At 40.6% G+C, this 27,690-nt stretch overlaps 2 protein-coding genes and 1 long non-coding RNA gene across 4 annotated transcripts; 1 reads left to right on the plus strand and 2 right to left on the minus strand.

Annotated features, from left to right (window-relative positions):
- The first annotated feature begins 1,452 nt into the window (after positions 1-1,452).
- On the plus strand, positions 1,453-19,345 carry gfm1 (G elongation factor, mitochondrial 1). The gene is made up of 18 exons (XM_059533661.1): positions 1,453-1,593; positions 1,730-1,879; positions 2,011-2,143; positions 3,115-3,319; positions 5,255-5,371; positions 5,479-5,629; positions 5,876-6,030; positions 6,556-6,640; positions 6,715-6,852; positions 6,924-7,025; positions 8,902-8,958; positions 9,037-9,174; positions 9,254-9,336; positions 17,005-17,167; positions 17,904-18,048; positions 18,126-18,286; positions 19,001-19,054; positions 19,207-19,345. The coding sequence occupies exons 1-18, from the start codon at positions 1,534-1,536 to the stop codon at positions 19,336-19,338; spliced, it is 2,229 nt and encodes a 742-aa protein (XP_059389644.1). The 5' UTR covers positions 1,453-1,533; the 3' UTR covers positions 19,339-19,345.
- Positions 13,192-26,217, minus strand: lxn (latexin). The gene is made up of 7 exons (XM_059533675.1): positions 25,948-26,217; positions 16,179-16,331; positions 16,031-16,099; positions 13,840-14,020; positions 13,604-13,740; positions 13,461-13,523; positions 13,192-13,358 (listed from the first exon to the last, which is right to left on the minus strand). The coding sequence occupies exons 1-7, from the start codon at positions 26,068-26,070 to the stop codon at positions 13,248-13,250; spliced, it is 837 nt and encodes a 278-aa protein (XP_059389658.1). The 5' UTR covers positions 26,071-26,217; the 3' UTR covers positions 13,192-13,247.
- On the minus strand, positions 24,128-25,452 carry LOC132123448 (uncharacterized). 2 transcript variants are annotated; one of them, XR_009426513.1, is made up of 3 exons: positions 24,840-25,452; positions 24,540-24,742; positions 24,128-24,464 (listed from the first exon to the last, which is right to left on the minus strand). It is a non-coding gene; the product is annotated as an uncharacterized LOC132123448 (long non-coding RNA). The 2 variants fall into 2 exon arrangements; XR_009426514.1 differs by having other exon boundaries at positions 24,128-24,496.
- Positions 26,218-27,690: the final 1,473 nt, after the last annotated feature.

Genomic DNA, 27,690 nt, shown 5'->3' on the forward strand with positions numbered 1-27,690 from the left:
TGTTCAATAAACCCTCTGCAAACCGTGCTCTGTAAACATTTGTATAATAAAAAATAAAATAAAATAAAATGCATGAAAGTAGACTTATTTTTATATTAATGTTTCTCCATTTGTGTTTGAGACACGACTGAGTGATGTTGTTGTCGAGCCACACTTCACTTTTTCACTTTTCAAGAGGAATATAAGACTTAGTGTCAGAATGAAATAACGTCACCGTGCAAACGTTTAATGTTGGAAATAATAAAGTTGTTGTTGACGTCTGGCCTGATTCAGTTTGATTCAGCTACATGAATGATCTGAAGAGCTCATGATATCAGGCGTGTCCAAACCTGATTTAAACACAGAAAGAGTTTGTCTGGGTCGCACAGAGAAACTGTAAAACACTGCATGTTTAACACAAAACACCATTTTATTGTTTTAGCCCTTAACATGACAGATAATCAACAAGAAATGCTTTAGTTTTTCCCCCAAAAATATGAATGTGACAAAGTGTGGCGGAGTTGAAGACTGAAACAGATCTGAAGGAATACATTGCCTTCGATTTCAATCTTCAGTGTTGTTTCTCTCTCATATTCTCCTCTTTTTTCTGTGTGAACACATCTGTGTCCAGCTCCGTCTGCTGCTGATGATGAGGATGATGTGAGAGCCATTTTTGATCTAGGATGCTTCACATTATATCAAATATTCTATTCATAACTAAAACATTTATACATTTACTGAAACCATGATATATATAAAGCGTAATGTTGTACTTTATATTGTGTTATGTTGTGGTAAACAGAGTAAGAGGCTCTTCTTTGGATGAGGACAGCGCCACCGTGTGCTCGGTGTGTGTCAGTGCTTTCTCGCACTGCTTCACACAGATGGAGTTACACGACATTAAGGTTTCATTATTAATATTTAAAGCAGATCTCAATTAAATGTGCACTGTCAATCTTTATATTATTTCCATGTTCAGGATAATCGAATATATACATAGGCTATTATATACTTTTGCCCTATAATGTTTTTATTTTGTGGAAAGCTTTATATTCATAAATTAAAGTGCCGTAAAACAAAGACTCTCTCTCTGCAAAAAAAAAAAAACCAACCGGTCCATTTCGAGTTATGATTAAAGTAGCAGAAACACTTGGAGGTGCCTTCGCTTCAAGAGTAACAGTACTTTATTAAATACAGTGAGGACTTACAATTTGAGAATGATTAATTATCCACTGTATTTTATAGAAAACGAAACCATTTTAAGGCGTCTGTTTCATACTAAAAAATAGTGCAATAATAATAAATATTTTTATTATTGTGTGTTTTTAGTTTCTAATGATAGAAAACTAAAATGTGCCATTTAATATGAAAAAATTGAGAAAGTGTAGGGAAATAATAGAGATGGGGGAAAAATAAAAGCGCAGGTTTCAGCCGCGTCACGCAAATCGTTTGGAAAATCGTTGGTCTGTTTTGTCCCTCTCGGCTCACCGTAGAACAGGAAGCTGTTTCACAAGCAGCCGGTCGGCGTGACTTTGACATCTACAGCAGCTCACAATGCGGCTTCTGAGAGCAGCATCAGCCTTAACTCAGCGACACCTGCACAAGAAGAGACAGGTGTGTGTGTGTGTGTGTGTGTGTGTGTGTGTGTGTGTGTGTGTGTGTGTGTGTGTTACTCGTGGCTCTCTGATGTCTCTGGTGTGTGTGTGTGTGTGTGTGTGTGTGTGTGTGTGTGTGTGTGTGTGTGTGTCAGGTGCTGGTCAGCTGTCGCTGCTGCTCGAATGGCTTCACACCGAACGAGCGGATCCGGAACATCGGCATCTCTGCGCACATCGACTCCGGGAAGACCACGCTGACGGAGAGAGTGCTGTACTACACCGGGAGGATCGCGGAGATGCACGAGGTGACTGCACACACACACACACACACACACACACACACACACACACACACGGCTCTCTCTCTCCGGCCTGGGCTCAGACCCGCGCTGTCAGCTCACCGCGGTGTGTGTGTGTGTGTGTGTGTGTGTCTCAGGTCAGAGGGAAGGATGGAGTGGGAGCGATCATGGACTCGATGGAGTTGGAGAGACAGAGAGGAATCACTATCCAGTCTGCTGCCACATACACCAGGTGGAGAGATCACAACATCAACATCATCGACACGCCAGGTACCTGCCACACACACGGAGAGACAGGGGGCATGCTGGGAGAAAACAGGGGCTAACACACGTCCAGCTAGCAGGGAGCCGGCTCCCGAAGGGTTAAACACAACACTCTTCCAGTGATGTGGAAGGACTCAGCACTGGATGCTCTGCAGTGAATGGGTGCCATCATCCACAGCACTCCAGTCCATCAGTTAACATCTGGAGAAGACAAAAGATGAAACAAATCCTGCATTAAGACGATTTTAACTTTAACCTGTTGCTATGAGTCTGCTCTTTAATAACATTAAACTCAAAACATTAGCACAAAAATATAATTGATACATTTTTCACGCTACACATTTTATCTTATCATTCTTCTTATCTATTTTATTTATAACATTGCTTCTTAATTTCAGAGGCATTCACACAATGATTAAATGGAGTGTTCCCTTAATGTTTTCTCTAATGTTCCTAAAACCAATTATTTTTTTATTAAAACTTTATAAAAACAAGGTTTTGAAACTATCAGAGAACAGTCAGAAATAATGTTCCCATTAAATAAAACAGAAAAATATTTAAAAAAACATTTTTTAGCTGAGCTACTGAATATGTGTGCGATTCAGTGACTCACCCATTTATTTTTTCAGTGTATAATTGTAAAAGATGACTGTGTTTGTGAGATGATAACTGAAGTGAATTCAGGAGTGTGATGGAGTCGTATAACATCATGCTTAGATTCACCTTATTTTGGGCTTTTGTAACTGAATTGTTAAGGGCTTAGGGTCTCATTTTCTTCCAGTTATTCTAACCTGAATGAAAACAGTTCTTCAGGCTGTTTGATATTGCTAACCAGTATTTATTGCTAATTCACAAATGCATTGTTTTACCATTTTCTGCACTTCTAGTAATTGACCTGACAGAAAACAGCGGTGATGTTGTGTAGCACACTCGTTTCATGTGCTAGGTCATATGTAGTATGTACTGCTGATATGCAGGTCACGTGGACTTCACCATCGAGGTGGAGCGGTCTCTGCGTGTGCTGGACGGAGCGGTGCTGGTGCTGTGTGCCGTCGGAGGAGTGCAGTGTCAGACCATGACCGTCAACCGGCAGATGAAGCGCTACGGTGTACCCTTCCTCTCCTTCATCAACAAACTGGACCGGCAGGGTGCCAACCCCAGCCGAGCACTGCAGCAGCTGAGGTGAGGACACACTGACCCAGACTGACCCAGACCGGACAGAGGTCATGATCCAGGAACACGCTTAACTGTGCACAGAGGTGTTTAGAGGAACCGTTTACCCTAAAACTCCCTCACTCACCCTCATGCCATTCAAACCCATGAGACATTGGGGAATCTTTGACATTTGAGGATATTAGAATGAACTCTGTGTTGCCTCTCTACTGAAAGTATTCTTAAAGAAATAAAACTCAAACATCATATCAATATAGTGGTTTAATTCAAGTCTAAAGAGACGCACGCGATTGCTTTAGTCCAGGGTTTTCAAACTTTTTTTTGTCAGCTGAACCCCTTTGATTTAATTGTGTACTTGAAGTACCCCCAGCGATTTTAAATACATATTTCAATTATTTAATGGCACATTTGCATGTTTTTTTAAAACTAATTTAAAAAATGTTTTTATAATGTTTTAGTAATATTTACATAGCTGTTGTTAGTTATTACACTTGACAAATTATAAAAATTAATATTACTGTTATTTACAATGTAATTACATTTTTTATAATATATATATATATATATAAAATCTTTTTTTTTTTTTTTTTTACTTTTTTTTTTTTTTTTACAGGGTTTCCCCAAAAGATAATTTTGTTCATACATTTAAGATTTTACATCACATTTGTATAAACCTGTAACGTTTTTTGCAAAAACTTTTTAACTATGCATTTGTTTTATTCATTTGTTAACTGTATTAACTCGCAGAGGTACCATGGGTACCAACTCACGAACCCCTGCAATACCCTCACGAACCACCAGGGGTTCACGAACCCCACTTTGGGAAACCCTGCTTTAGATGATGAACAAATACAATGGAGGCTTTTATTCACATATAAACAATGATGGACACAATCATAGAGCGAATAAGATATGGCCAACAGAAGCTTTAATGTGCTTGCTTGATACACAAAAACAAACCTCACTGGTTTCATTGAAATATCTTGATTTGGGTTTTAAAAATGAACAAAAACACTATTGACTTTTGACTTGGTAGGAGATGAGTATCGGAGACCCATCAACTGACATAGTGAAAGGATGAGTTTTGGAGAGTGTAACTTTTTAACCATCCAATGAGGAGAAACTCACTTCTATTTTCAGTTGACATCCGATTGCTGATGGCTTGTAGACAGGAAGTGAGGGCAGAGGGAGGAAGAGGATTGTGTTTGGTTTTGAGGAAAGGTAAAGTTGTGTATCATTGGTGTAGCAGTGAAAATTGATCCCAAAATAACAGAGAATATTGCCAAGAGGTAATATGTAGATGATAAAAAGCAATGGTCCCAGCACTGAACCCTGAGGAACACCATGAGTGACTGGCAATTTTTGATGCCACATTTTTCACTGACTGAAATATTTTGTAGATACAACTGAAAAAAAAAAAACTAGTGCATTATTAGTGATCCCATTGGCAGCCAAACATTCGTAAATAATTGAGTGGGAGATGGTGTCAAAGTCTGTGGTAAGGTCGAGAAGGATCAGGATGTAAGAGATCGTTAGAGATTTTTACCTGGGCTGTTTCAGTGCTATGATTCTGGTGAAAACCAAACTGAAAAGGTTCATAGAGGTTATTGTTATGAAGATGAGCTGTTGTAATATTTCGTTCTAATAGTTCAGTAATGAATGGGAGGTTGGAGATGGGACGGTAATTATTTGCTTCATTAGGATCCAAACCAGGTTTAACAGAAACAATCCTGAGAGATGCAGGGACAGTGGCAGTAAGTATGGAGGAGTTAATTATGGATGTTATAATGTGTGACAGAAGGCAAACAGGTGTTAACCTGAACAGTAGGGAGTTCTTGGACTTAGAAATGAGTCTAGTGATTTCTTTTCGAGCAGATATGTGCAGAGACATTTATATTACTTATTGATTAATATTTTAAAATGTGTGTATATATTTTTTTCAAGGACTAAACTGAATCATAATGCAGCGTTCATCAACATTCCCATCGGACTGGAAGGAAATCTGCGAGGGATCATTGATCTGATCGAGGAGCGCAGCGTCTTCTTCGAGGGCCCTTTCGGGTAGAGCGTGTGCTTGATGCTTGACTTTCTTTAGCGGTTTATACCTTGAGACATGCTGTAAATCACAGCCTCTCTCATCTCCCTGTCTGTTTAATTTCTCTCTGAAGTCAGAGCATTCGTTTCGACGAGATCCCGTCAGAGATGCGCGCCGAGGCAGCGGACCGCAGACAGGAGCTGGTGGAGTGTGTGGCTAACGCCGATGAGACGCTGGGAGAGATGTTTCTGGAGGAGAAAGTTCCCACAGTGGATGATATCAAGGTTTTACTGATACTGTTCAATAATCTGAAGCTCTGTTTCAGTCCCTAGTGAGACTGTTTGCTTTCTTCATAGACAGCAAGTACATGCAATGTGTAACAAGGACACTGTAGCACTGCAGAGCATCCATTGATGACACACTGATGCAGTTCTGCATTTCTCAGTTCTGCATCTCTTCACAAACTCTCTCTCTCTCACTGTTATGAGTTTATTTGATCTCTTTCCTGAAGTGTTTCTCGGTGGTTTCAGGCTGCTGTGCGCAGGGCGACTATCCAGCGGGTGTTCACCCCGGTCCTGGTGGGCAGTGCCCTGAAGAATAAAGGAGTTCAGCCGCTGCTGGACGCTGCGCTGGAGTATCTGCCCAATCCCACCGAGGTCAAGAACTACGCCATCCTGAACGAGGAGTGAGTTTGCAGTGTTTTCCTCTCGCTTCCCCCAGCGTCCTCAGGAGATGTTTAGTGAATCTCTTCCTCAGCGTTTCTGTCTCGTTTCCCAGTACAAATATAAAAACATCCTTAATTCAAGATGCATTTACTGGAGATACAAACTGAGTTTATTCTTAAAAAAAGGACAGGTATCAGTCAATGGGGAATGAAAACTGGTTTTCCCTTTCAATCTGGTTGGTTTTCAGACAGAAAGCAAGACTAAAAGTTACAATTATTTTGATTAAAGAGTTTTTAGAAAGAAATACTGAGGAATAACAGCACTTTATTAGGATGTAATCAGAAGGTACAGTAAACCTTATTTTGTAAATGAATGCAAAAGTAATGGAGATGGGTAGGAGTTCATATCTTCAAACTTTGAAGTGTTGCTTTACATTTCGAGAGCGTGTTGACGTCTTGTGTTTCTAACATTTTCTGTACTTAGTCTTAAAAAGTTCTTGACCCTGCACTACTGCAATGAGTCTGAAATCTGTGTCCACGTTTCAGGGCGTCTAGTGACGGCTCCAAGATCCTGATGGACCCCACGAGAGACGACACGCATCCGTTCGTCGGCCTGGCCTTCAAGCTGGAGGTGAAGCTGGACCCCAGGAAGGTTTTCTCAGTTCTCAGAGTTTGAGCTGTGTTTGATTAGCATCATGTCTGCAGGCGGGGCGCTTCGGGCAGCTGACGTACGTGCGCGTGTATCAGGGCTGTCTGAGGAAGACGGAGTACATCCACAACACCCGCACGGGGAAGAGGGTGAGGGTGCAGAGACTGGTGCGGCTCCACGCTGATCAGATGGAGGTGAGGCACGTCTGCTGCTGGAGTCACCGCTCCTGCCAGCCCTGAGTCTGAGACTGAGTTTCTGTCTCCAGGACGTGGAGGAGGTGTATGCTGGAGATATCTGCGCTCTGTTCGGCATCGACTGTGCCAGTGGAGACACCTTCACGGCCCGCACCAATGCCAACCTCTCCATGGTATGTGATGAAGAGCTGACATCCTCACCTCTGAACCACACATGAAGCACATTTTGAGGATTATTAATGTTCTGCATTTCTGTGATGCTCCGCTGTATTTTCAGCATCATTCCTCCAGTCTTCAGTGTCACATGATCTTCAGAAATCATGAAAATATGATGATTTACTGCTCGAGAAACATTTCTGATTATTATCAGTGTTGAACACATTTTTGTCGAAACTGTGATGCATTTTATCTTTCAGGATTCACAGGTGAATAGTGAGTTGATCAGAATGAATAAATGTCTAGTTTGATACGTTTAATGCATTATTGTGGGGTAAACATATTAATTTCGTAATAAGTATATATATTCACAATCATAGAGCGAATAAGATATGGCCAACAGAAGCTTTAATGTGCTTGCTTGATACACAAAAACAAACCTCACTGGTTTCATTGAAATATCTTGATTTGGGTTTTAAAAATGAACAAAAACACTATTGACTTTTGACTTGGTAGGAGATGAGTATCGGAGACCCATCAACTGACATAGTGAAAGGATGAGTTTTGGAGAGTGTAACTTTTTAACCATCCAATGAGGAGAAACTCACTTCTATTTTCAGTTGACATCCGATTGCTGATGGCTTGTAGACAGGAAGTGAGGGCAGAGGGAGGAAGAGGATTGTGTTTGGTTTTGAGGAAAGGTAAAGTTGTGTATCATTGGTGTAGCAGTGAAAATTGATCCCAAAATAACAGAGAATATTGCCAAGAGGTAATATGTAGATGATAAAAAGCAATGGTCCCAGCACTGAACCCTGAGGAACACCATGAGTGACTGGCAATTTTTGATGCCACATTTTTCACTGACTGAAATATTTTGTAGATACAACTGAAAAAAAAAAAACTAGTGCATTATTAGTGATCCCATTGGCAGCCAAACATTCGTAAATAATTGAGTGGGAGATGGTGTCAAAGTCTGTGGTAAGGTCGAGAAGGATCAGGATGTAAGAGATCGTTAGAGAATTTTACCTGGGCTGTTTCAGTGCTATGATTCTGGTGAAAACCAAACTGAAAAGGTTCATAGAGGTTATTGTTATGAAGATGAGCTGTTGTAATATTTCGTTCTAATAGTTCAGTAATGAATGGGAGGTTGGAGATGGGACGGTAATTATTTGCTTCATTAGGATCCAAAATGATTAGGATCATTTTATCTTTCAGGATTCACAGGTGAATAGTGAGTTGATCAGAATGAATAAATGTCTAGTTTGATACGTTTAATGCATTATTGTGGGGTAAACATATTAATTTCGTAATAAGTATATATAAAAAAAGAGATAAATAACAAAAGTCATACCGGACCCAAACATCTGAGTAGTATATATTTCCTAAACGAGTCAGAATTGTTCGAATTATGATTGATTTAGTGTTGATTTTCACAGTTTTGTCTGAAATGGTGCAGTTAAAAAAATAATTCTGTCACAGGAAAGATTAAATCTAAAATCTAAATCTAAGAGAATATAAGTAGTGAAATTTTTATATTGTTGCAATATTATCATGATTTTTATTAATGTTTTGAATCTGTTTCTAATTTCATATTATATATATTTTTTATGATGTATATAGTTTTTATTGCAGTTTGACTTATTTTAGTTTGTCAAGTGAACCTAAAGAGATAAATGTAGCCTAGCAAGTGGCTGAAATAGTTTATATTTTTTTTCCAATTGAATTTTTTATTATTATTAATTTTTGTAATGTTTTTTATTTTCTTTCTTACCTGTAATAACCCTGAGTGAGAGCGATCATCATGCTAATACTGATGTAAATCAGAGCCCAGCTGTCTGTGTTACAGTATTACAGTATGTGTGTAGTAATCCTGATGATAACGTGTATTCGCAGGAATCCATTCACATTCCTGATCCTGTGATCTCCATGGCCATAAGAGCCTCCAACAAGGTATCAGCATCACACTGACCCGCTCTCTCACAGCTGACCCTTCAGGAACACACTAATGCAGCGTCTTCTGTCCTCCAGAACGACATGGACAAGTTCTCCAAGGGAATCAATCGCTTCACCAGAGAAGACCCCACGTTTAGAGTCCACTTTGACACGGAGAGTAAGGAGACCATCATCTCGGGCATGGGAGAGCTGCATCTGGAGATCTACTCGCAGGTACTGACCGCATGCACCTGTGTGAGCCGCTGTGTGTGTGAGCACACACCCCTGATCCTCAGGAGTCTGTGTGTTACAGAGGATGGAGAGGGAATACAACTGTCCCTGTGTGATGGGCAAACCCAAAGTGGCCTTCAGAGAGACGGTGACCAGCGCTGTGCCGTAAGTCCTGCATTTACACACGTCACACACATTCATAGCTGCTGGTCGGATAAAGATCTCGTCCTAAACTAAAACTAAAACCTGAAACAGTTCATGCAGTGCAGTGTGATCTTTGATCTGTACTGGCTGCAGACTGAAGCTGCGTCCCAAATGATGCGCTCTACACTATGCCCTTAAACACTGTGTACTTGTGCACAACATACTCAACCGTATAGTGTATGAATTTTACAGTGAGTTGTCATTCATAATCAGAGTCCTCTTCACGTAATTAACAAAGAAACAAAATGAATTGGTTTCAATATAAAAAGGATGTTTTATAAAAAATGGATATTTTTGTACCTTTTGTCACAGTCTTGGGCATGTCAAAGATTAGTAAAAACATTTGCTTGGAATGCATTGTTAGTTTTTGTGCAGCATTTGATTTACATTTTTTCTCCCTGCTTTGCCCCTTTGACTTCCATTATAACTACATCTTGATTGCAAAGCCATGACACCATATAATCATCCATTCTTGATGGTTGGTGGTTTTCCCTGTTGGGAAGAGGTCAAATTTGTAATTAAAGTGTGTGTGTGTGTGTGTGAGAGAGAGCTCTTTGCCTTGATGTATTTGAGAAAATCTAAATGTACACCTCCGCTCTCAGAACTACATGGAGTACACACTAACAAAGTAAGAGTATTTATGCACCTGCTGCCTTTTGATGGTGAGAAGTACAGACGGCCTATGTGTGAAATTCTTGTATTTTCTTAATGCTAAAGCCAGTTTAAAACCTTTAAATCCTTCACTTTTCGATTTTTCTGTAAAAAAAAATCTACTTTGCATCAGATTTATGAACATAATTCACAAACCTGATTCCAAAAAAGTTGGGACACTGTACAAATTGTGAATAAAAACAGAATGTAATGATGTGAAAGTTTCAAATTTCAATATTTTAATCAGAATACAACATAGAGTACATTTACATTTATTCATTTAGCAGACGCTTTTATCCAAAGCGACTTACAGATGAGGACAGTGGAAGCAATCAAAAACAACAAAAAGAGCAATGATATATAAGAGCTATAACAAGTCTCAGTTAGGTTAATACAGTACTCGTAGCATGGGATTTTAAATAATATAATATAAAGAAAACAGATAGAGCAAATAAAAGAATAGAGCAAGCTAGTGTTAGAGGTCTTTACACACACACACACACACACACACACACACATACAATTGCATAATTAATGAAAAGAAAATAGAATATAAAAAGATTAGAACGGTAGTTAGACGTGTATTCTTTTTGGCTCATTAAAAATTAATCTTGCTGCCGCGTTCTGGATTAATTGTAAAGGTTTGATAGAACTGGCTGGAAGACCTGCCAAGAGGGCATTGCAATAGTCCAGCCTGGACAGAGCAAGAGCTTGAACAAGGAGTTGTGCAGCATGTTCCCAAAGAAAGGGCTTGATCTTCTTGATGTTGAATAAAGCAAATCTGCAGGATCGGACAGTTTTAGCAATGTGGTCTGAGAAAGTCAGCTGATCATCAATCATAACTCCAAGGCTTCTAGCTGTTTTTGAAGGAGTTATGGTTGATGTGCCTAACTTGATGGTGAAATTGTGATGAAACGATGGGTTTGCTGGAATCACAAGCAGTTCTGTCTTGGCAAGGTTGAGTTGAAAGTGATGGTCCATCATCCAGGAAGAAAAGTCTGTTAGACAAGCTGAGATGCGAATAGCAACCGTGGGATCATCAGGATGAAATGAGAGGTAGAGTTGAGTGTCATCAGCATAGCAGTGGTATGAAATGCCATGTTTCTGGATGACAGAACCTAATGATGCCATGTAGACAAAGAAGAGAAGTGGTCCAAGAACTGAGCCCTGAGGCACCCCAGTAGTTAGATGTTGTGACTTGGACACCTCACCTCTCCAAGATACTTTGAAGGACCTATCTGATAGGTAAGACTCAAACCATTGAAGTGTGGTTCCTGAGATGCCTTTTGCCAGTAGGGTTGATAGGAGGATCTGGTGGTTAACCGTGTCAAAAGCAGCGGACAGATCAAGCAGGATAAGTACTGAAGATTTGGATTCTGCTCTTGCCAGTCTTAGAGCTTCAACAACTGAGAGCAAGGCAGTCTCAGTTGAATGTCCACTTCTGAAGCCAGATTGGTTGCTGTCAAGGAGGTTGTTGTGTGTGAGAAATGTAGAGACTTTGAACACAGCTCGTTCAAGTGTTTTTGCAATGAAGGGAAACTGGTCTGTAGTTCTCTAAAAGAGATGGATTGAGGTTGGGTTGTTTAAGTAGTGGAGTTATACGTGCCTCTCTAAATGATGAGGGAAAAACACCAGTGTGGAGAGATGTGTTGATGATTTGAGTGAGTGCAGACATATAAAATGTTTAAACTGAGAAAATGGATAATTTTAAGAGAAAAATAAGTTAAATTTTAAATTTCATGGCATCAACACATCCCAAAAAAGTTGGGACAAGGCCATGTTTACCAGTGTGTGGCATCCCCTCTTCTTTTTATAACAGTCTGCAAACGTCTGGGGACTGAGGAGACAAGCTGCTCAAGTTTAGGAATAGGAATGTTGTCCCATTCTTGTCTTTGGTCTTCTTTGTCGCATCTTCCTCTTTATGATGCACCAAATGTTTTCTATGGGTGAGAGATCTGGACTGCAGCCTGGCCATTTCAGTACCCGGACCCTTCTACGCAACCATAATGTTGTAATTGATGCAGTATGTGGTCTGGCATTGTCATGTTGGATAATGCCAGACCAAAATGTCTCACTTTCAACATTTGATATCTTATCTATATTCTGTTGTGAATAAGTTTATGAGATTTGTAAATTATTCCATTCCTTTTTACTCACAATCTGTACAGTGTCCCAACTTTTTTGTAATTGGGTTTGTATTATGAACCAAAATACAACAACAACTTCAAATAAGCCGCAGCTCGCTGGAGGGTTCAAGCTGCAGAATCATTTCTAAAACGTTGGTACAAGTCAAGCCCTTTCTCGTGTCGCTTGCTGCTCTTCTCATCAGTAAATGACCAGCAGGAGGGCATGCAAGTGTTAAATACACTTGTTTTTGTTTGGTCTGTACTTCTCACCATCAAAAGGCAGCAGGTGCATAAACACACTTATTTTGTTAGTGTTTACTCCATGTAGTTCTGAGAGCTGAGGTGTTTTAGATTTTCTCAAATACATCAAGGCAAGTGCACAAAGGTCTCTCTCTCTCTCTCTCTCTCTCTCTCTCTGTATCTATCACACACACACAATATAATATGCTGTTATACTAGTGATCAACTGTAAAAGTAATAAATTTGACCTCTTCCCAACAGGGAAAACCACCAACCATCAAGAATGGATGATTATATGGCGTCATGGCTTTGCAATAAAGATGTAGTTATAATGGAAGTCAAAGGGGCAAAAACAGCCACGAACAGTAAATGAGGGAGAAAAAATTAATCTAATACTAACAATGCATCCAAGCAAATGTTGTTACTAATCTTTGACATGCCCAAGACTGTGATAAAAGGTACAAAATATCCAGTTCACAATCACTTTTTATATTGAAACCAAGTCATTTCGTGTGATATTTTTACAGTAGTTTAATTTAGTGGATGTTTTCTTCCCGAACATAACGAAAGGGTAGTGAATTTGAACAATGCACAAGGGTTAAATCTAATATATTCATACCAACAGCAAAATAAAAATCTATTTTGATTTCAGGGGAACTTTTGTGGGAGTAAGATTATAAAACAATGTTAGTTGTTATTATTTAATTATAATTCCTCTTTTTCATTTAGTTTATTCTGATGTGCTAAAATACCTAAAACAAAAGAAACTAAAATGTCTGTGATGAACACACACTGCAGCCGCTGTATAGTTCTGTGTTTATTGGTCTGGATGACTGGCACACATGCAGCTCGGGGTCAGTTCGGTGGTTTGGTGGCGTGAGGGCATCTGGGCTGCCACTCGGTCTGCAGGACCCTGACGCCTCTGTCTGGAGACCAGGACGCCAGCAGCTTCCACTGAATGATCTCCTTCAGAACACACACACACACACACACACACCGTCAACACACACCCACACGGCCTCTGTGTCCATCAGTGTCCACAGACGATGAGTAGTGTTTCTGTGTTACCTGTGAGGGGAAGTCATGAAGAAGAACCACAAACTCCAACATCAGCTGCTCCTCGCGCGACCCCTGAGACACACACAGTGTTTGTGTTTCAGTAAAATAAATCCCATAATCACACAGTCTGAGCGGGGGGCGTCTGCACTCACCTGCTGGGTGACGCTGGCCACCTGAGCCATGTTGAACTCTGTGTTCTCACTGGACTCTCGGAGCATGATGAAGGACGCGGCCACACGAGCCAAACGCCAGAACGGCTGCATCTCCTCGCTCACGTTACCATAGCTGTCTGCACACACCACACACACACAGAGAGAGAGAGAGGGGCACTGCAGTGCACTGTGGGACTGCCGTGTCAGATGCAGGATTGTTCAGGTGTTGTTCACACCTGGTATGTCGCGTGCAGAGATGGCGCTCTCAGGCGAGATGTATCTCTGGTAGAAAGCGTGCTCCTCCTGTGCGGTGCGGTTGAGCTGCTGCAGGGCCTCACAGTGCAGCTGCACCTCAGGACCACTGTGCCGCTCCGCCTGGGGGAACAACACGTCCGCCGAGCACCGCAGCGCTGGGCCCTACACACAAACAACACACATCACCCATCAGAGGCAGTAAATCAACATACTAGAATGACTTCTGATATGATTTCTCTCATTTAAAAAATCTTACTGAGCTCACACTTTTGTGTACCGAGAGTTAATCGACCCTACTGTTCTCTATCAGCTCGAAAAGATGCACGTGTGAAGGTGCAAAAGGTCAGATGCTGATCATGTTATACTGCAGTGTGGTTGAGTTCAGACTGTGTGACAAAGCATCAAATTAATGTCCAGATTTAGGGATGAAAATATGCATCATCAGAAAATAAATATTCAATGCATTGACATTAAGGAGCGTAATAATAGTTCAGCAATTTAAAGTTATATAATTAAGTAACAGCACCTAGTGAATAAGACACATCTCTCATCAAGTCCATCAGAGCAAAGTAGGTTCATTATTGTTCTCTTCACCAAATGCTACAAATTAAATTTATATTCTGGAATATTTGGAGAACCTTCTGAATGAGTCTACTGGGGAAGTCGTGGCCTAATGGTTAGAGAGTCGGACTCCCAATCGAAAGGTTGTGAGTTCGAGTCCCGGGCCGGCAGGAATTGTGGGTGGGGGGAGTGCATGTACAGTTCTCTCTCCACCTTCAATACCACGACTTAGGTGCCCTTGAGCAAGGCATCGAACCCCCAACTGCTCCCCGGGCGCCGCAGCATAAAATGGCTGCCCACTGCTCTGGGTGTGTGCTCACAGTGTGTGTGTGTGTGTTCACTGCTCTGTGTGTGTGCATTTCGGATGGGTTAAATGCAGAGCACAAATTCTGAGTATGGGTCACCATACTTGGCTGAATGTCACTTCACTTTCACTTTTCTCACTTTTTTTACTGTGATTAAAGTATTTTAAGTTTGAGGAACCGTTGCTCAAAAAGACTGAAACAAGCCATATTAAATCATAAAGATGCACTACAAGTAATCTTTATCCATCAGTTAGACCGAATGAGCTTGACATTTACGCTCATGCTCTTATTTTTCTTTAAAAAATTTGTCAGGATATATTAATGTAACACTTCTTATTTAAATTTGGTGTCACAAGAATATCTGTATTTTCAGTAATGTTTCTAAAGCTGGGAAAAGTACATTGTTTAAATGATGAGAAGCACTTAGTTAATGATGGAATATTTTGGACTAATGCAACATGTACGTTACTCAACAGGCTTGCATAAATTACTACTGTGATATTTAACTGTTGTATTGCTGAAGACTCATCTGAGCTTTTATTGATTGGTCTCCTGATAGTAATTAGCTAGTTTATGTTTCCTTTGAGGAGTGAGGAGAATAATATCAGCTCATTTACAGAGTAAAACATTTAAAATGATTTACTGAAAGTATGGCAACTTTGGCAAGCCATCTCAACATTGAATAGTATTTGTTTTAGTGCTACTAGTACTATTTTTAGCTACTAGTTTCTATCCCACTTATTAATTAGCTACTATTGCTTGTTCTTTATCTACTAGTAACTTAAATATACTAGTACTTATTTCAGTAGACAAGTAACTATTCTACTGTTACTAGAAACACATGCCAGTTTTTGCCATTGACTCCTACGGGGATCTGCCATTCAGACGTCAACTATTCACTCACTTTTTTTTTTAAATCAAAAAAATATTACTTTTCATTTGCTATTAGTGCCTTTTTAATAGATTAGTAGTTATTCATTAGACACTGGTGCATAATTATTATACACTAGTATCTTTTGTAACAGTAGAATAGTTACTAGTCACTACTGAAACACAGTAGTATCTATTTGAGAAGTAGTATTATCTTTTAAAGCAGTACAATTATATTAATCATAAGCACTAGTAGCTAATGAACAAGTACTGGTACATAGATGCTAGTAGCTGGAAAATGAGTGCTGGTAGTGTGAAAATAGACAGTAGTTTTAAGGATTAAATGTTAAAATGGCTTGCCATGCATGCTGTATGATCTGTGCTCAGTAAACTAGAGCTGGTTAGTGGTTCTGGACACGTTAGTAATGAAGTGTACCTCGCTGCCACTGGCCCAGTCTGTCACGGAGAAATCCAGCTTGTACTTCCTGCCTCCTGCTGCCACATCCTGTCAACACCAGAGTTAGCCAGCGTTAGCAAACACTGTGATCCAAGGACACACTTCACAGGTGTCATGAGTGCCTCACCTCCGCGCTGGCCTTGTGCACCTGCTGCAGTCCGAACACCCTGAAGGGCGAGCCGTGGTGTGTGTTCAGGTAATGCAGGGCCACCGTAGCCGCCCGCCGCGCTGGGTAGTGTGTGGGCTCCAGATCTCCGGTGCTGGCCATGTCCTCGGCCGTCTGAGAGAGTCAGAGCACAAACAAACACCTGAGAGGCTGTGTGGGGCGAGGCACTGGACTCTCACCCTTTATCACTGACTGTTGCGTAACAGACCGAGTACATGTGATCACTGTCAAAATGAAGGATGAAGAAATGTTCAGTTGAACAAACAAAAGATGAAGAAATGTAGGGATCTCCAGCTGAAGCTGCCTGTAACAGTTACTGCTGGGAGAGGCTTTAACTTCCGGTTTTGTGCACTAGCCCCGCCCCCTCTTAAAGAGACACTGCAGCTAGATTAAAACAGTTGACTGCTGAAGCACTACACAGTTTGTGATGCATTTAGGAATGGATTATAAAGATAAATATGAAGGTCAATCAGAGTAAACGTCATTGCAACCAAACTGATTTGCCACATACATAATATTTAATACAGTAAGTAAAATACTGTACAATCCATTTAAAGTGAATCAAGGCTTTTATCTAATTTGTCTGTCTATTTATCACTACATAATACATTTTTAATTAGTCGACTTACGTTTTTTAAATAAAAAGTGAACATTGTTGAGTGAGGATAGAAATGCAGTGTATCTGTGTATGTGTATATATTTACATCTCCCCGACCAGAGATGGATAGTGAATATGTGATGTGTGTAGGCCAGCACTAATGCGGATGGGTGGTGTTTTATGCTGCAGGTTTGACTTCACTCATAAGAAGCAGTCTGGAGGCTCGGGTCAGTACGGTAAGGTCATTGGTGTCCTGGAGCCGCTGGACCCCGAGAATTACACGAAGCTGGAGTTCAGTGACGAGACCGTCGGTACCAACATCCCCAAACAGTTTGTGCCCGCTGTAGAGAAGGTGACCGCCCGCATCTCTCACACATCCACACTCAGGAGACCTCAGTACTTCAGATCTGTAGAAATGTAGCACTGCATCAGTGTCTCATCAATGGATGCTCTGCAGTGAATGGGTGCCGTCAAAATGAGAGTCTGATAAAAACATCACAATAATCCACAGCACTCCAGTCCATCAGTGAACATCTGGAGAAGACAAAAGATGAAACACATCCAGCATTAAGATGATTTTAACCCAAATAATCCATAATAACACTTCCTCCAGTGAACAAGTGTTCTGGTCTGAATCAGGAGAGAAATCTGCACAGATCAAGCAGCGTTTAAACAGATCTAAACTAATATGTGAGAGACAACAGCAGATGCACTTTTTCACTGGAGGAAGTGTTATTATGGATTATAGACTATGTGTTTGTGATGTTTTTATCAGACTCTCATTCTGACGGCACCCATTCACTGCAGAGCATCCACTGATGAGACACCGATGCAATGCTACATTTCTACAAACCTGATGAAGACACAAACTCATCCTGATCTCCGATGATCTGAAAGGGTATATTCCTTCAAAACTAAAATACAGAAATTATGACTTTCAAAATGTTACGGTCTCTCAGCCTCACGTCGTCCCAAACTGGTTTCTTCTGTGGAGCGCATCGGTTTCGGTTTGATCATTTCCGTCTGATCTCTGGCTTTAGGCTGAGTGTTTCTATCTCTGATGACGTGTGTGTGGTGTCTGTCCTCAGGGCTTCAGGGAAGCGTGTGAGAAGGGTCCTCTGACGGGACACAAGATATCTGGAGTGCGTTTCATCCTGGAGGACGGAGCTCATCACATGGTGGACTCTAACGAGATCTCCTTCATCCGGGCAGGAGAGGGCGCTGTAAAACAGGGTATGATGGTCAGATCAGATCAGATCTCTCTCTCTGACGTCTGAGCAGAGCTTCACGTGAGTGTCCTGTGTCTCCAGCCCTTGAGAAGTCCAGCGTGGTGATTCTGGAGCCGGTCATGTCTGTGGAGATCGTGGCCCCGAATGAGTTCCAGGGGGCCGTTATTGCAGGGGTCAACCGTCGTCACGGGGTCATCACGGGACAGGACGGGGCCGAGGGCTACTTCACACTCTACGCTGATGTGAGTCCCTTCAGTCACACGGACTGAACACAACCAGATCTCACCGGTCACGTCTTTATAAGCCCAAAATCTCACACAGACTCGAGTCGTTTCTACAAGAAAACTGAGTGTAAAACCAGAAAACAAAGAATATATTGAAATAGATTAGGTTAATATTATAAGAGGGGTTGGTGAGGACCGTAATTACATTTATGAAATTAAACAACTCAATAATTACTTAAAAATAAAGATGCAAAGTGCTATAAAAGAGTATAAACTGCTAATACATCCATACATACAAGAAATAACCAAACTAAATAAAAACTATAGGGTCCTAGAAATGCAGTCCTGAGCCTGCAGCCTCCGGCTCTTCTCCAGTGACAAAATATCTCAATATTTCATTGACTGTCAAGCAAAAACAAAAACAAAGTATTTATACTATGGTATTATTATTAGTTGTTTGTTTACAGTTATAGAATATAACAAATAGCATAAATGAATTAATAAATAAAACCCTCAAATAATAATATAATGTTTTTTTGTGTGTGTATATAGTTCCCATCCAGCACACAGCAGACTTCTGGAGTGAAATATGACTCCGATTTACTGTGATGAGATCTGCTACTGTGTTTTATGTTCAAGTCCTACAGTTCTGTGTGAGAGAGAGAAATCTGATTATGATCATACTGGCATAATGGACGACTAATCTCTGTTGACCTGCTGTTTTCTGTCCAGATCCCGTTGAACGACATGTTCGGATACTCGACCGAGCTGCGCTCCTGCACCGAGGTACAGATGAGGACACACTGTGAACAAACAAGACAACAACTGCCTTCGTAATCGCTCTTCAAAGTGCAGAAGTTCCCTGTGAAGGAACAAAACCACGTGCTGATGGTTGTGACCAGTGTTTCATATTGACGCGTGTGTGTGTGTGTGTTCAGGGTAAAGGCGAGTACACCATGGAGTACAGCAGATATCAGCCCTGTCTGCCCTCCGTACAGGAAGATCTGGTCAACAAACACCTGGAGGCCACGGGACAGCTGCCCGCCAAGAAGAGCAAGTGGAAGAACTGAAGCCCTGCACACGGTCCAGATCTGTGGAGGGATACCGCTGATTCAAACTCTGCAGAGATCCGCTTGGGTCATGCACTGTAAATGTATTTGTACAGCGAATGATTGCAAATGTAGTAAAATCATGATCCGTTTAAACTCATCCCGTGTACACCATTTCAGTTTTCCTCTGAGGTTTTCAATAGGTCGGACAGATTCACACATTATGATGAAGCTCATTCTGGGATTTTAAAGCACTATTAGAACATGAAGCAATGCTTTTCATGGAAAGCGCTTTCCATCCACCTGTTTTAAGGAGAATTTTGGGATATTTGCATAAAAAAACCTGCATGGGAACACCAGAATGTGCATTAATGTGTGCTGAGGTGAGGTAGATAACTTGATCAAGATTTAGTTTGGGGTCAGATCCTCACTATAAATATGACTTTATGGCGTTATTTCCCTGTCAAATGTCGAGAGCGCATAATTGTAGAGCGAAAGTACATTAATATAATATATGTTATATATTATCTCTCTATATATTAATCTCTCTGCTCGCGCGCGGGAACTGGGCGCGCGCTCTCAGATACACGTTGCTCTTGTAAGAATGTTCTCTGGGCTCGCTCAGAGAGTATGCCTGCACTTAAAACGTGTTCAGTGCGATCGCGAATCTCTCCTCTTCACTTAAAGTAAGCGTGTACGTGCTTAGACTGCGTCCTGTGCGTTCGCGCATGGCTAAGTAAGTACTCTTCTCTTCGATTTCTTTCTCTTTGCTCTTGGCATAAACGCTGTCAAAACGGCAACAACCAATCAGAAATAGGCTTCAATGACTGACCAATGAAAACGCGACATCGTACATGGAATCTTATTGGTTGATATTGAACCGCACATGGAACATTACATTTACATTTATTCATTTAGCAGACGCTTTTATCCAAAGCGACTTACAGATGAGGACAGTGGAAGCAATCAAAAACAACAAAAAGAGCAATGATATATAAGAGCTATAACAAGTCTCAGTTAGGTTAATACAGTACACGTAGCATGGGATTTTAAATAATATAATAAATAAAAATAAAACAGATAGAATAAAAAAAAGAATACAGCAAGCTGTGTTATAGGTTTTTACACACACACACACACACATATATATATATACAGTACAGACCAAAAGTTTGGAAACATTACTATTTATGTTTTTGAAAGAAGTTTCTTCTGCTCATCAAACCTGCATTTATTTGATCAAAAATACAGAAAAAAGGTGTAATATTGTGAAACATTATTACAATTTCAAATAATTGTTTTTAAATGTATTATACTTTAAATTATCATTTATTTTTGTGAAGCAAAGCTGAATTTTTAGGATCATTATCACATGATCCTTTAGAAATCATTCTAATATGACGATTCATTATATATATATTTTTTTTTACAGAACATGTGATACTTTTTTAGGATACTTTAATGAATAAAAAGTAAAAACACAAACAAAAAAAACATATATACACACACACACACACACACATATACATATATTTACATATATACACATACATACACACACAATTGCATAATAAATGAAAAGAAAATAAATACAAAATGTTAGAGGGTCAAATAAAGATGGAAGAGATGTGTTTTAAGCCGATTCTTGAAGATGGCTAAGGACTCAGCTGCTCGGATTGAGTTGGGGGGGGGGGGGGGGTCAGTCCACCAGGAGGAACATTTAATTTAAAAGTCCGTAAAAGTGACTTTGTGCTTCTTTGGGATGAACAATCAAGCGACGTTCACTTGCAGAACGCAAGCTTCTAGAGGGCACATAAGTCTGAAGTAACAAATTTAGGTAAATGGGTGCAGAGCCAGTGGTAGTTTTGTAGGCAAACATCAATGCCTTGAATTTTATACGAGCTATTGGAAGCCAGTGCAAATTGATAAACAGAGGTGTGACGGGTATTCTTTTTGGCTCATTAAAAATTAATCTTGCTGCCGTGTTCTGGATTAATTGTAAAGGTTTGATAGAACTGGCTGGAAGACCTGCCAAGAGAGCATTGCAATAGTCCAGCCTGGACAGAACAAGAGCTTGAACAAGGAGTTGTGCAGCATGTTCCCAAAGAAAGGGCTTGATCTTCTTGATGATGAATAAAGTAAATCTGCAGGATCAGACAGTTTTAGCAATGTGGTCTGAGAAAGTCAGCTAATCATCAATCATAACATGGAATAAATTCACTGACGTTCAATCAAGACGAGCAGAGATGGATCCGGCGAATCGACGATCTCAGGTAACCAGTTTTATTTGTTTTGATGTTAAATATGTCAAATGTATCGTCTTGATTGAACTTCAGTGAACTTATTCCATGTGTTCCATGTGCGGTTCAATATCAACCAATAAGATTCCATGTACGATGTCGCATTTTCATTGGTCAGTCATTGAAGCCTATTTCTGATTGGTTGTTGCCGTTTTGACAGCGTTTATGCCAAGAGCAAAGAGAAAGAAATCGAAGAGAAGAGTACTTACTTAGCCATGCGCGAACGCACAGGACGCAGTCTAAGCACGTACACGCTTACTTTAAGTGAAGAGGAGAGATTCGCGATCGCACTGAACACGTTTTAAGTGCAGGCATACTCTCTGAGCGAGCCCAGAGAACATTCTTACAAGAGCAACGTGTATCTGAGAGCGCGATTCGCGCTCCGCACATTATATTCCGCGCGCGAGCAGAGAGATTAATATATAGAGGGTTTGCACCTACGTCACGATTTGGTCAGTTACCCGGATGCGCGGTCATATTGGAGGTACTCGGATGTAAACAACGGCATGGATTGCACTGTTTATGTACTACTGAACACATTGTTACACTAATTTCTGATGTCTAAACCACGGGAACAACACATGGAAGCTGCAAAATCATATAGAGAAGGACTTAAAGCAGGAAAGAGCTCAACATTTTGACAAACTTAAGGTAATATGTGGTAAAGATCTGAACGAGCTAGCTTCTCTAACTAGTCCTTACTTTTATTTCATATCCCGACATTGACTAACTTACGTTCAGATTGTCAGTCCAAAAAAAAGCACATGAAATCCATTTCAAGCTATACATCCATATGTGGTTTAATATCCTATTCAAATCACATATCAGGAAATCCACCAGTCTGAACGCTCTTTCGCGTGGTTTATGTGACTTTCTCACGCCACGTAAAATGTAAACATCAGACATTGTTATAGGGAACATGCTGAAAGTCGCTGCCGAAACAAGGCTGTGTTGTTGCAAAGTGCCGGACGAGCAGAAAATTATTATTTTTGAAAAGTATTTTGAAACCGGCGCGGAAAAAGAGTTGTGCAAACAGTAACTTACCAGCCTCCCACAGTTCTGCAGCTCGAGACGCAGTAACTTAGTCCAGCGCGGCCAGAGCCGCCTTAACCACTGTCCGTGTGTTGAAAAAAAACTTAGATTAAACACAATTGCAACAGACACACCCCAAAGCGGAGACGTTACAGCGATGCCATGCGCACTGAGCGGACTTTTGCCACTGTAGTGGACAGGACACGCACTGAAAGGTGCGTTCAGACCGGACGCGAATAGCGCGTCAGGCGCGAGTGATTTCAATGTTAAGTCAATGCAAAGACGCGTCAAATTTAAATAAGAAAACATTTATATTGCAAATGCAATACCCCTCCATCAACGCAACATCATTGCCGTGTTGTCAAAGAGCTGCGTGGACACACAAATCGGACCTGAACAGTTGCAATACAGCGTGGACATCATTTTAGATAATATTCCAAACGGATACAAAGATAATCGGATTGACAGTGTGTATGTACCCATAGTTAACTATTTTACGTCAAAAATGTAGCCATAGATAATGCTTAATTTAAACATGTGGCTGATGCTGTGCCTCTCTCTACCTCAAACGCCATCTTTCATCAGTTTTTTGCACTCTTCTCTTTAACTTTCAGCAGTCTATAGAACTAGAAATGTTTTTTCTCGGTGCGACCAATGAGTACAGACCAAAACTTGACCATTTTTCAGAAGCAATAATCAGCCAAATTTGCGAGTCCATTCAGTTCAATGGCACTGTTTACGTTCAGTGCCTCCAAAATGGCTGACTTCCGGGTTGATGACGCGTCGTGAAAACCCTCTATAGAGAGATAATATATAACATATATTATATTAATGTACTTTCGCTCTACAATTATGCGCTCTCGACATTTGACAGGGAAATAACGCCATATGACTTTTGCCTCAAACTCCTAATCTGCTGCGTGTTAATAGTAAGATAGTAGTTCGGTTTAGGAGTAAGAGATCATGCAGAATAAGACATTAAGTATTAATAAACAGTCAATGTGCTAGTGATGTGCATGATACTCAGCAACTAGTCAATAGTGAGAACTGGTCCTTAAAATAAAAGTGATACCGTTCATTTTTTTATCCGATATGAAGACATGTGCATAAAATAAAGGTTATTTTAACCATTCTGAAATGATTTGGTATAATTTCCTCTCATAACTGTCTCACAGGATTGTGTTCCCAAACATCGGGCATCTGAAAGCAGGAGAGTACAACAGGCTTGTTACTGCGGTCATCATTATATATGGAACAAAGCCTAGCAGTTGGTTCTCATATTGCAGCAACTTCCATTTTTCATAGTGATATTTGGTGTCAGTTTATCAGGAATTGGTGATTTTGTTAAATGGTGGTTTATTTGCAAATGTTTTATGCAATATTCCAATTTTGCACATAAGTTAAATTCACAACTTGGGATGGAAACAGCTGTTGAAGATCTACATCATTTTTATACATTTTTTTCTTTCATTTAATGTATTTCTATAATAACAATACAAATGTGACTCGTCTGACTTTAAAACAAATGTGAAAGCAAAATGGCTAAACAAAAAAATGCACTTTTTTTTTGTCTAATTTCAGAGCCAGCTTTACTGACCAGATGCGCATTAAATAAAATTGCATGCGGTTTATGGTGCAGCCCTACTTAAGACTAAAACTTGACTTTGAGGGATGAAACTCTGAAGGGGTTTGTATGAATGTAAGTTAACCTGCTTTTTGGAATAACCAACTGATGATCAGCAAACCAGAGATCAAGAAACCACTCCCAACACCCTAACAACCACCCAAAAGAATGTGGTAACCACTTAGCAACACCTTAACAACCACACAAAAGAATGTGGTAACCACTTAGCAACACCCTAACAACCACCCAAAACCACTTAGCAACACCCTAACAACCACCCAAAAGAATGTGGTAACTACTTAGCAACATCCTAACAACCACCCAAAAGAATGTGGTAACCACTTAGCAACACCCTTACCACGACCCAAAAGAATGTGTAAACCACTTAGCAACACCCTAACAACCCCACAAAAAATGTGTTAACCACTTAGCAACACCCTAACAACCACACAAAAGAATGTGGTAACCACTTAGCAACACTCTGACAACCACAAAAAAGAATGTTGTAACCACTTAGCAACAACCTAACCACCACACAAAAGAATGAGGTAACCACTTAGCAACACCCTAACAACCACCCAAAAGAATGTGGTAACCACTTAGCAACACCCTAACAACCACCCAAAAGAATGTGGTAACCACTTAGCAACACCTTGGCAACCACTTAAAAGAACATGGTAGCCAATTGGTAACACCCTAACAAATAGGGCTGCGCAGGCGATTCATTGCCGATTTTGAAACTGATTTTGTGTAGCTTGTCAGTGAACTACGGCTCTGCTTAGTGAATGTCGCTCCACCTGAACCAGTGTTGCCAAGTCCGCGGTTGTTTTTCATGTCAGCAGGTTGAAACAACGCCAATCCCAATATCGTGATATTTAGCCCCTAAAATGTGAATTCTACCAAGACAACACTGCCAAATAAATTTTTATTTTATCCCCGGGATGCAATTTTTATCGGGGAACCCCCTGTAAATGTGATTGGACTATTTTTGAGAAGCAACTGGCAGGCTTTGTTGTGAAAACCTGGCAACCCTGATCTGAACACACATGCTGGAGATACACTAATCACAAAAGCGCCTTTACTGATGATATGCGCATGAAAATCACATTCAATTTTTTGCACAGCCCTACCCTAACAACCATCCAAAAGAATGTGGTAGCCACGTAGCAACACCCTGACACTTTAGCAAGACCCTAACAACCATCTAAAAAGAACACACTAACCACTTAGCAACACCACAAAACTTTAGCCACTTAACATCACCGTAACAACCACCTATAATAACACAGTAACCACTTAACAACACCCCAACACTTTAGCCACTTAGCAAGACCCTAACAACCACCTATAATAACACAGTAACCACTTAGCAACACCCTAACAGCCACCTATAATAACAGTGACCACTTAGCAACACCATAACACTTTAGCCACTTAGCAACGCCCTAACAACCACCTAAAAGAACACAGTAACCACTTAGCAACACCCCAATACTTTGGCCACTTAACATCACCCTAACAACCACCTAAAAGAACCCGGTAGCCACTTAACAACACTCAAACAGCACACAGTAACGCTCAGTGAACCAGTCAAACACTGCGGTGAGTTCTGCAGGAAACACGTTGTTCTTCATCAAATGTTTAGCTGTAGTTCACGGTTTCATAGCGTGTTACCTCGGACTGCGGCGCGTGACCCGGGGCTCCTGTGCACGCGAGCGGGGGCTCCTGAGACACGGGTGGAGCCGGACTGAGCTCAACCAGAGAGAGAAGCAGCCAAACTGAGCAGAAGGTCTTCATGATCCGCTCCAGAGGAGAGCTCAGACGCTGCTGCTGTTTATAAAGAGGAGCCTGTTGCGTAACACGAGCGTGAGCTGACGCTGTCCAGATGACCGCGGACGGATAACACTCAGCATCTGAACAAACAGATCTGACCGTCCTCTGGGATCACGAGAGAACAAACCGAGTTAGTCTCCAGAACAGACACTGTTTTAGATAGCGTGACATATCTGTGCTGCTGTGTTCCCTCCGTGATGACGTCACGGGGACTATTTCCTCCAAACCTTTATATGTCTGTCTTTATATACTGTTTCAATTTTTTTTTAAGTTGTACTTCTTTACTTTCAGTCAAGTACTGTATGTTTTTGACCAGATACTTGTACTTATTTTACTCAGTATCTGCATTTTAACCATAGACTGTATAAAAACAGATTTGAACTAAAGCATCGCTGCATCAAATGAGATCCAGTGCTTCTGGGTCTCTGGTTCCAGAAGTGCGTCACACTTTCTCTCTAAACATGCCTTCTGTAGCACTTCTGCTTTCCACAACCTTTTGTAAGGCGAGGAAGTGTAGTATTATTCCTTAATCAGCAAAAACACACCACAAACACATGCTTCCTGCCTTCATCGGAGCCAGATTAGCGTTACAAAAATTTAGTCAATTCTTGACATTTCTGATTTGAAAGTTATGCCATCCAGATGCTCTGGGGTTTTTACTGCATTCACAGTCTTTGTACATTGTAAAAGTTATACATTTTGAATACTTATGTCCTCGGTGAAACTTTGGTCATTTCGATGAGTGATACACACTGAGACTGATCTGTTTTGAATGTTACCTTACAACAGAGCCAGTGAGTGAAGCGAATCAAACAGTCGACTCTCTCTCTCTCTCTCTCTCTCTCTCTCTCTCTCTCTCTCTCTCTCTCTCTCTCTCGTGCAGCGCTGATAAATCCTAAATTCAACCGGTTCGTCTTAAAAAGCCCTCTTTCCTCCACAATTAGCTTCGAAATTCTTTACGATTCTTTCTAGTGAATCGGTTCGTCCTAAGCGACTCGCTCTCTCACATTAATAGCTTTAGAAAGATTCAATCTAGCGAATCGGTTATGTGATTCATTCAAGTGAATCGCGCAGAGCTGTCACATGACATGACTGTGAGCATGGCAGACGGAGACGAGTATGAGCATAGACATAAAGACTTATAAAGTGTGAGGATCTGCTGGAGAATGAGTCACAAGACATCTCAGTGATTCACTATTATATCCTTGTAACATTCTGAGTGTACATCACAAAGCTGTTACCATGATTTCGTGAGTTTGGCTCAGTGGTGTCAGATTTCACGTTTTTACATGTTCACTCATTATTCTGCTTTTTTTTTTTACTTTCATTTCCTAATGTTTTTTTAGGCAGTTAATTTTGTTATGACAGCCCCACAGCTCTTCAGACTCGAGTCATGAGGTGTGTGTTCCTGTCCTGACATTAGTTTACTGCAGTAAATAAGCTCTGTGACCAGCTTTATGATCCTTACATCTTTTGTTCTTGATGTTGATTGTCACAAATCAGCACAACTTTTATGAATTGTACCTAACTGTGGACTAAGTGATTGGGGTCCTAAGCAAATGTCAGAAATAACTATGTGCTCTT

Source organism: Carassius carassius, chromosome 41 (assembly GCF_963082965.1).
Source record: "Carassius carassius chromosome 41, fCarCar2.1, whole genome shotgun sequence".
Lineage (NCBI taxonomy): Eukaryota > Metazoa > Chordata > Actinopteri > Cypriniformes > Cyprinidae > Carassius > Carassius carassius.

What these genes read in the sequence shown, in the direction of transcription:
- gfm1 (XM_059533661.1), top strand. Translation starts at nt 1,534, where the DNA reads ATGCGGCTTCTGAGAGCAGCATCAGCCTTAACTCAGCGACACCTGCAC. An exon ending in CGAGCACTGCAGCAGCTGAG is followed by an intron (nt 3,320 to 5,254) that starts GTGAGGACACAC and finishes ATTTTTTTCAAG; the next exon opens with GACTAAACTGAATCATAATG. An exon ending in ACGGTGACCAGCGCTGTGCC is followed by an intron (nt 9,337 to 17,004) that starts GTAAGTCCTGCA and finishes TTTATGCTGCAG; the next exon opens with GTTTGACTTCACTCATAAGA.
- lxn (XM_059533675.1), bottom strand. Translation starts at nt 26,070, where the DNA reads ATGAAGACCTTCTGCTCAGTTTGGCTGCTTCTCTCTCTGGTTGAGCTC. An exon ending in TGGCCAGCGTCACCCAGCAG is followed by an intron (nt 13,524 to 13,603) that starts GTGAGTGCAGAC and finishes TGTGTGTCTCAG; the next exon opens with GGGTCGCGCGAGGAGCAGCT. An exon ending in TTCATGACTTCCCCTCACAG is followed by an intron (nt 13,359 to 13,460) that starts GTAACACAGAAA and finishes TGTGTTCTGAAG; the next exon opens with GAGATCATTCAGTGGAAGCT.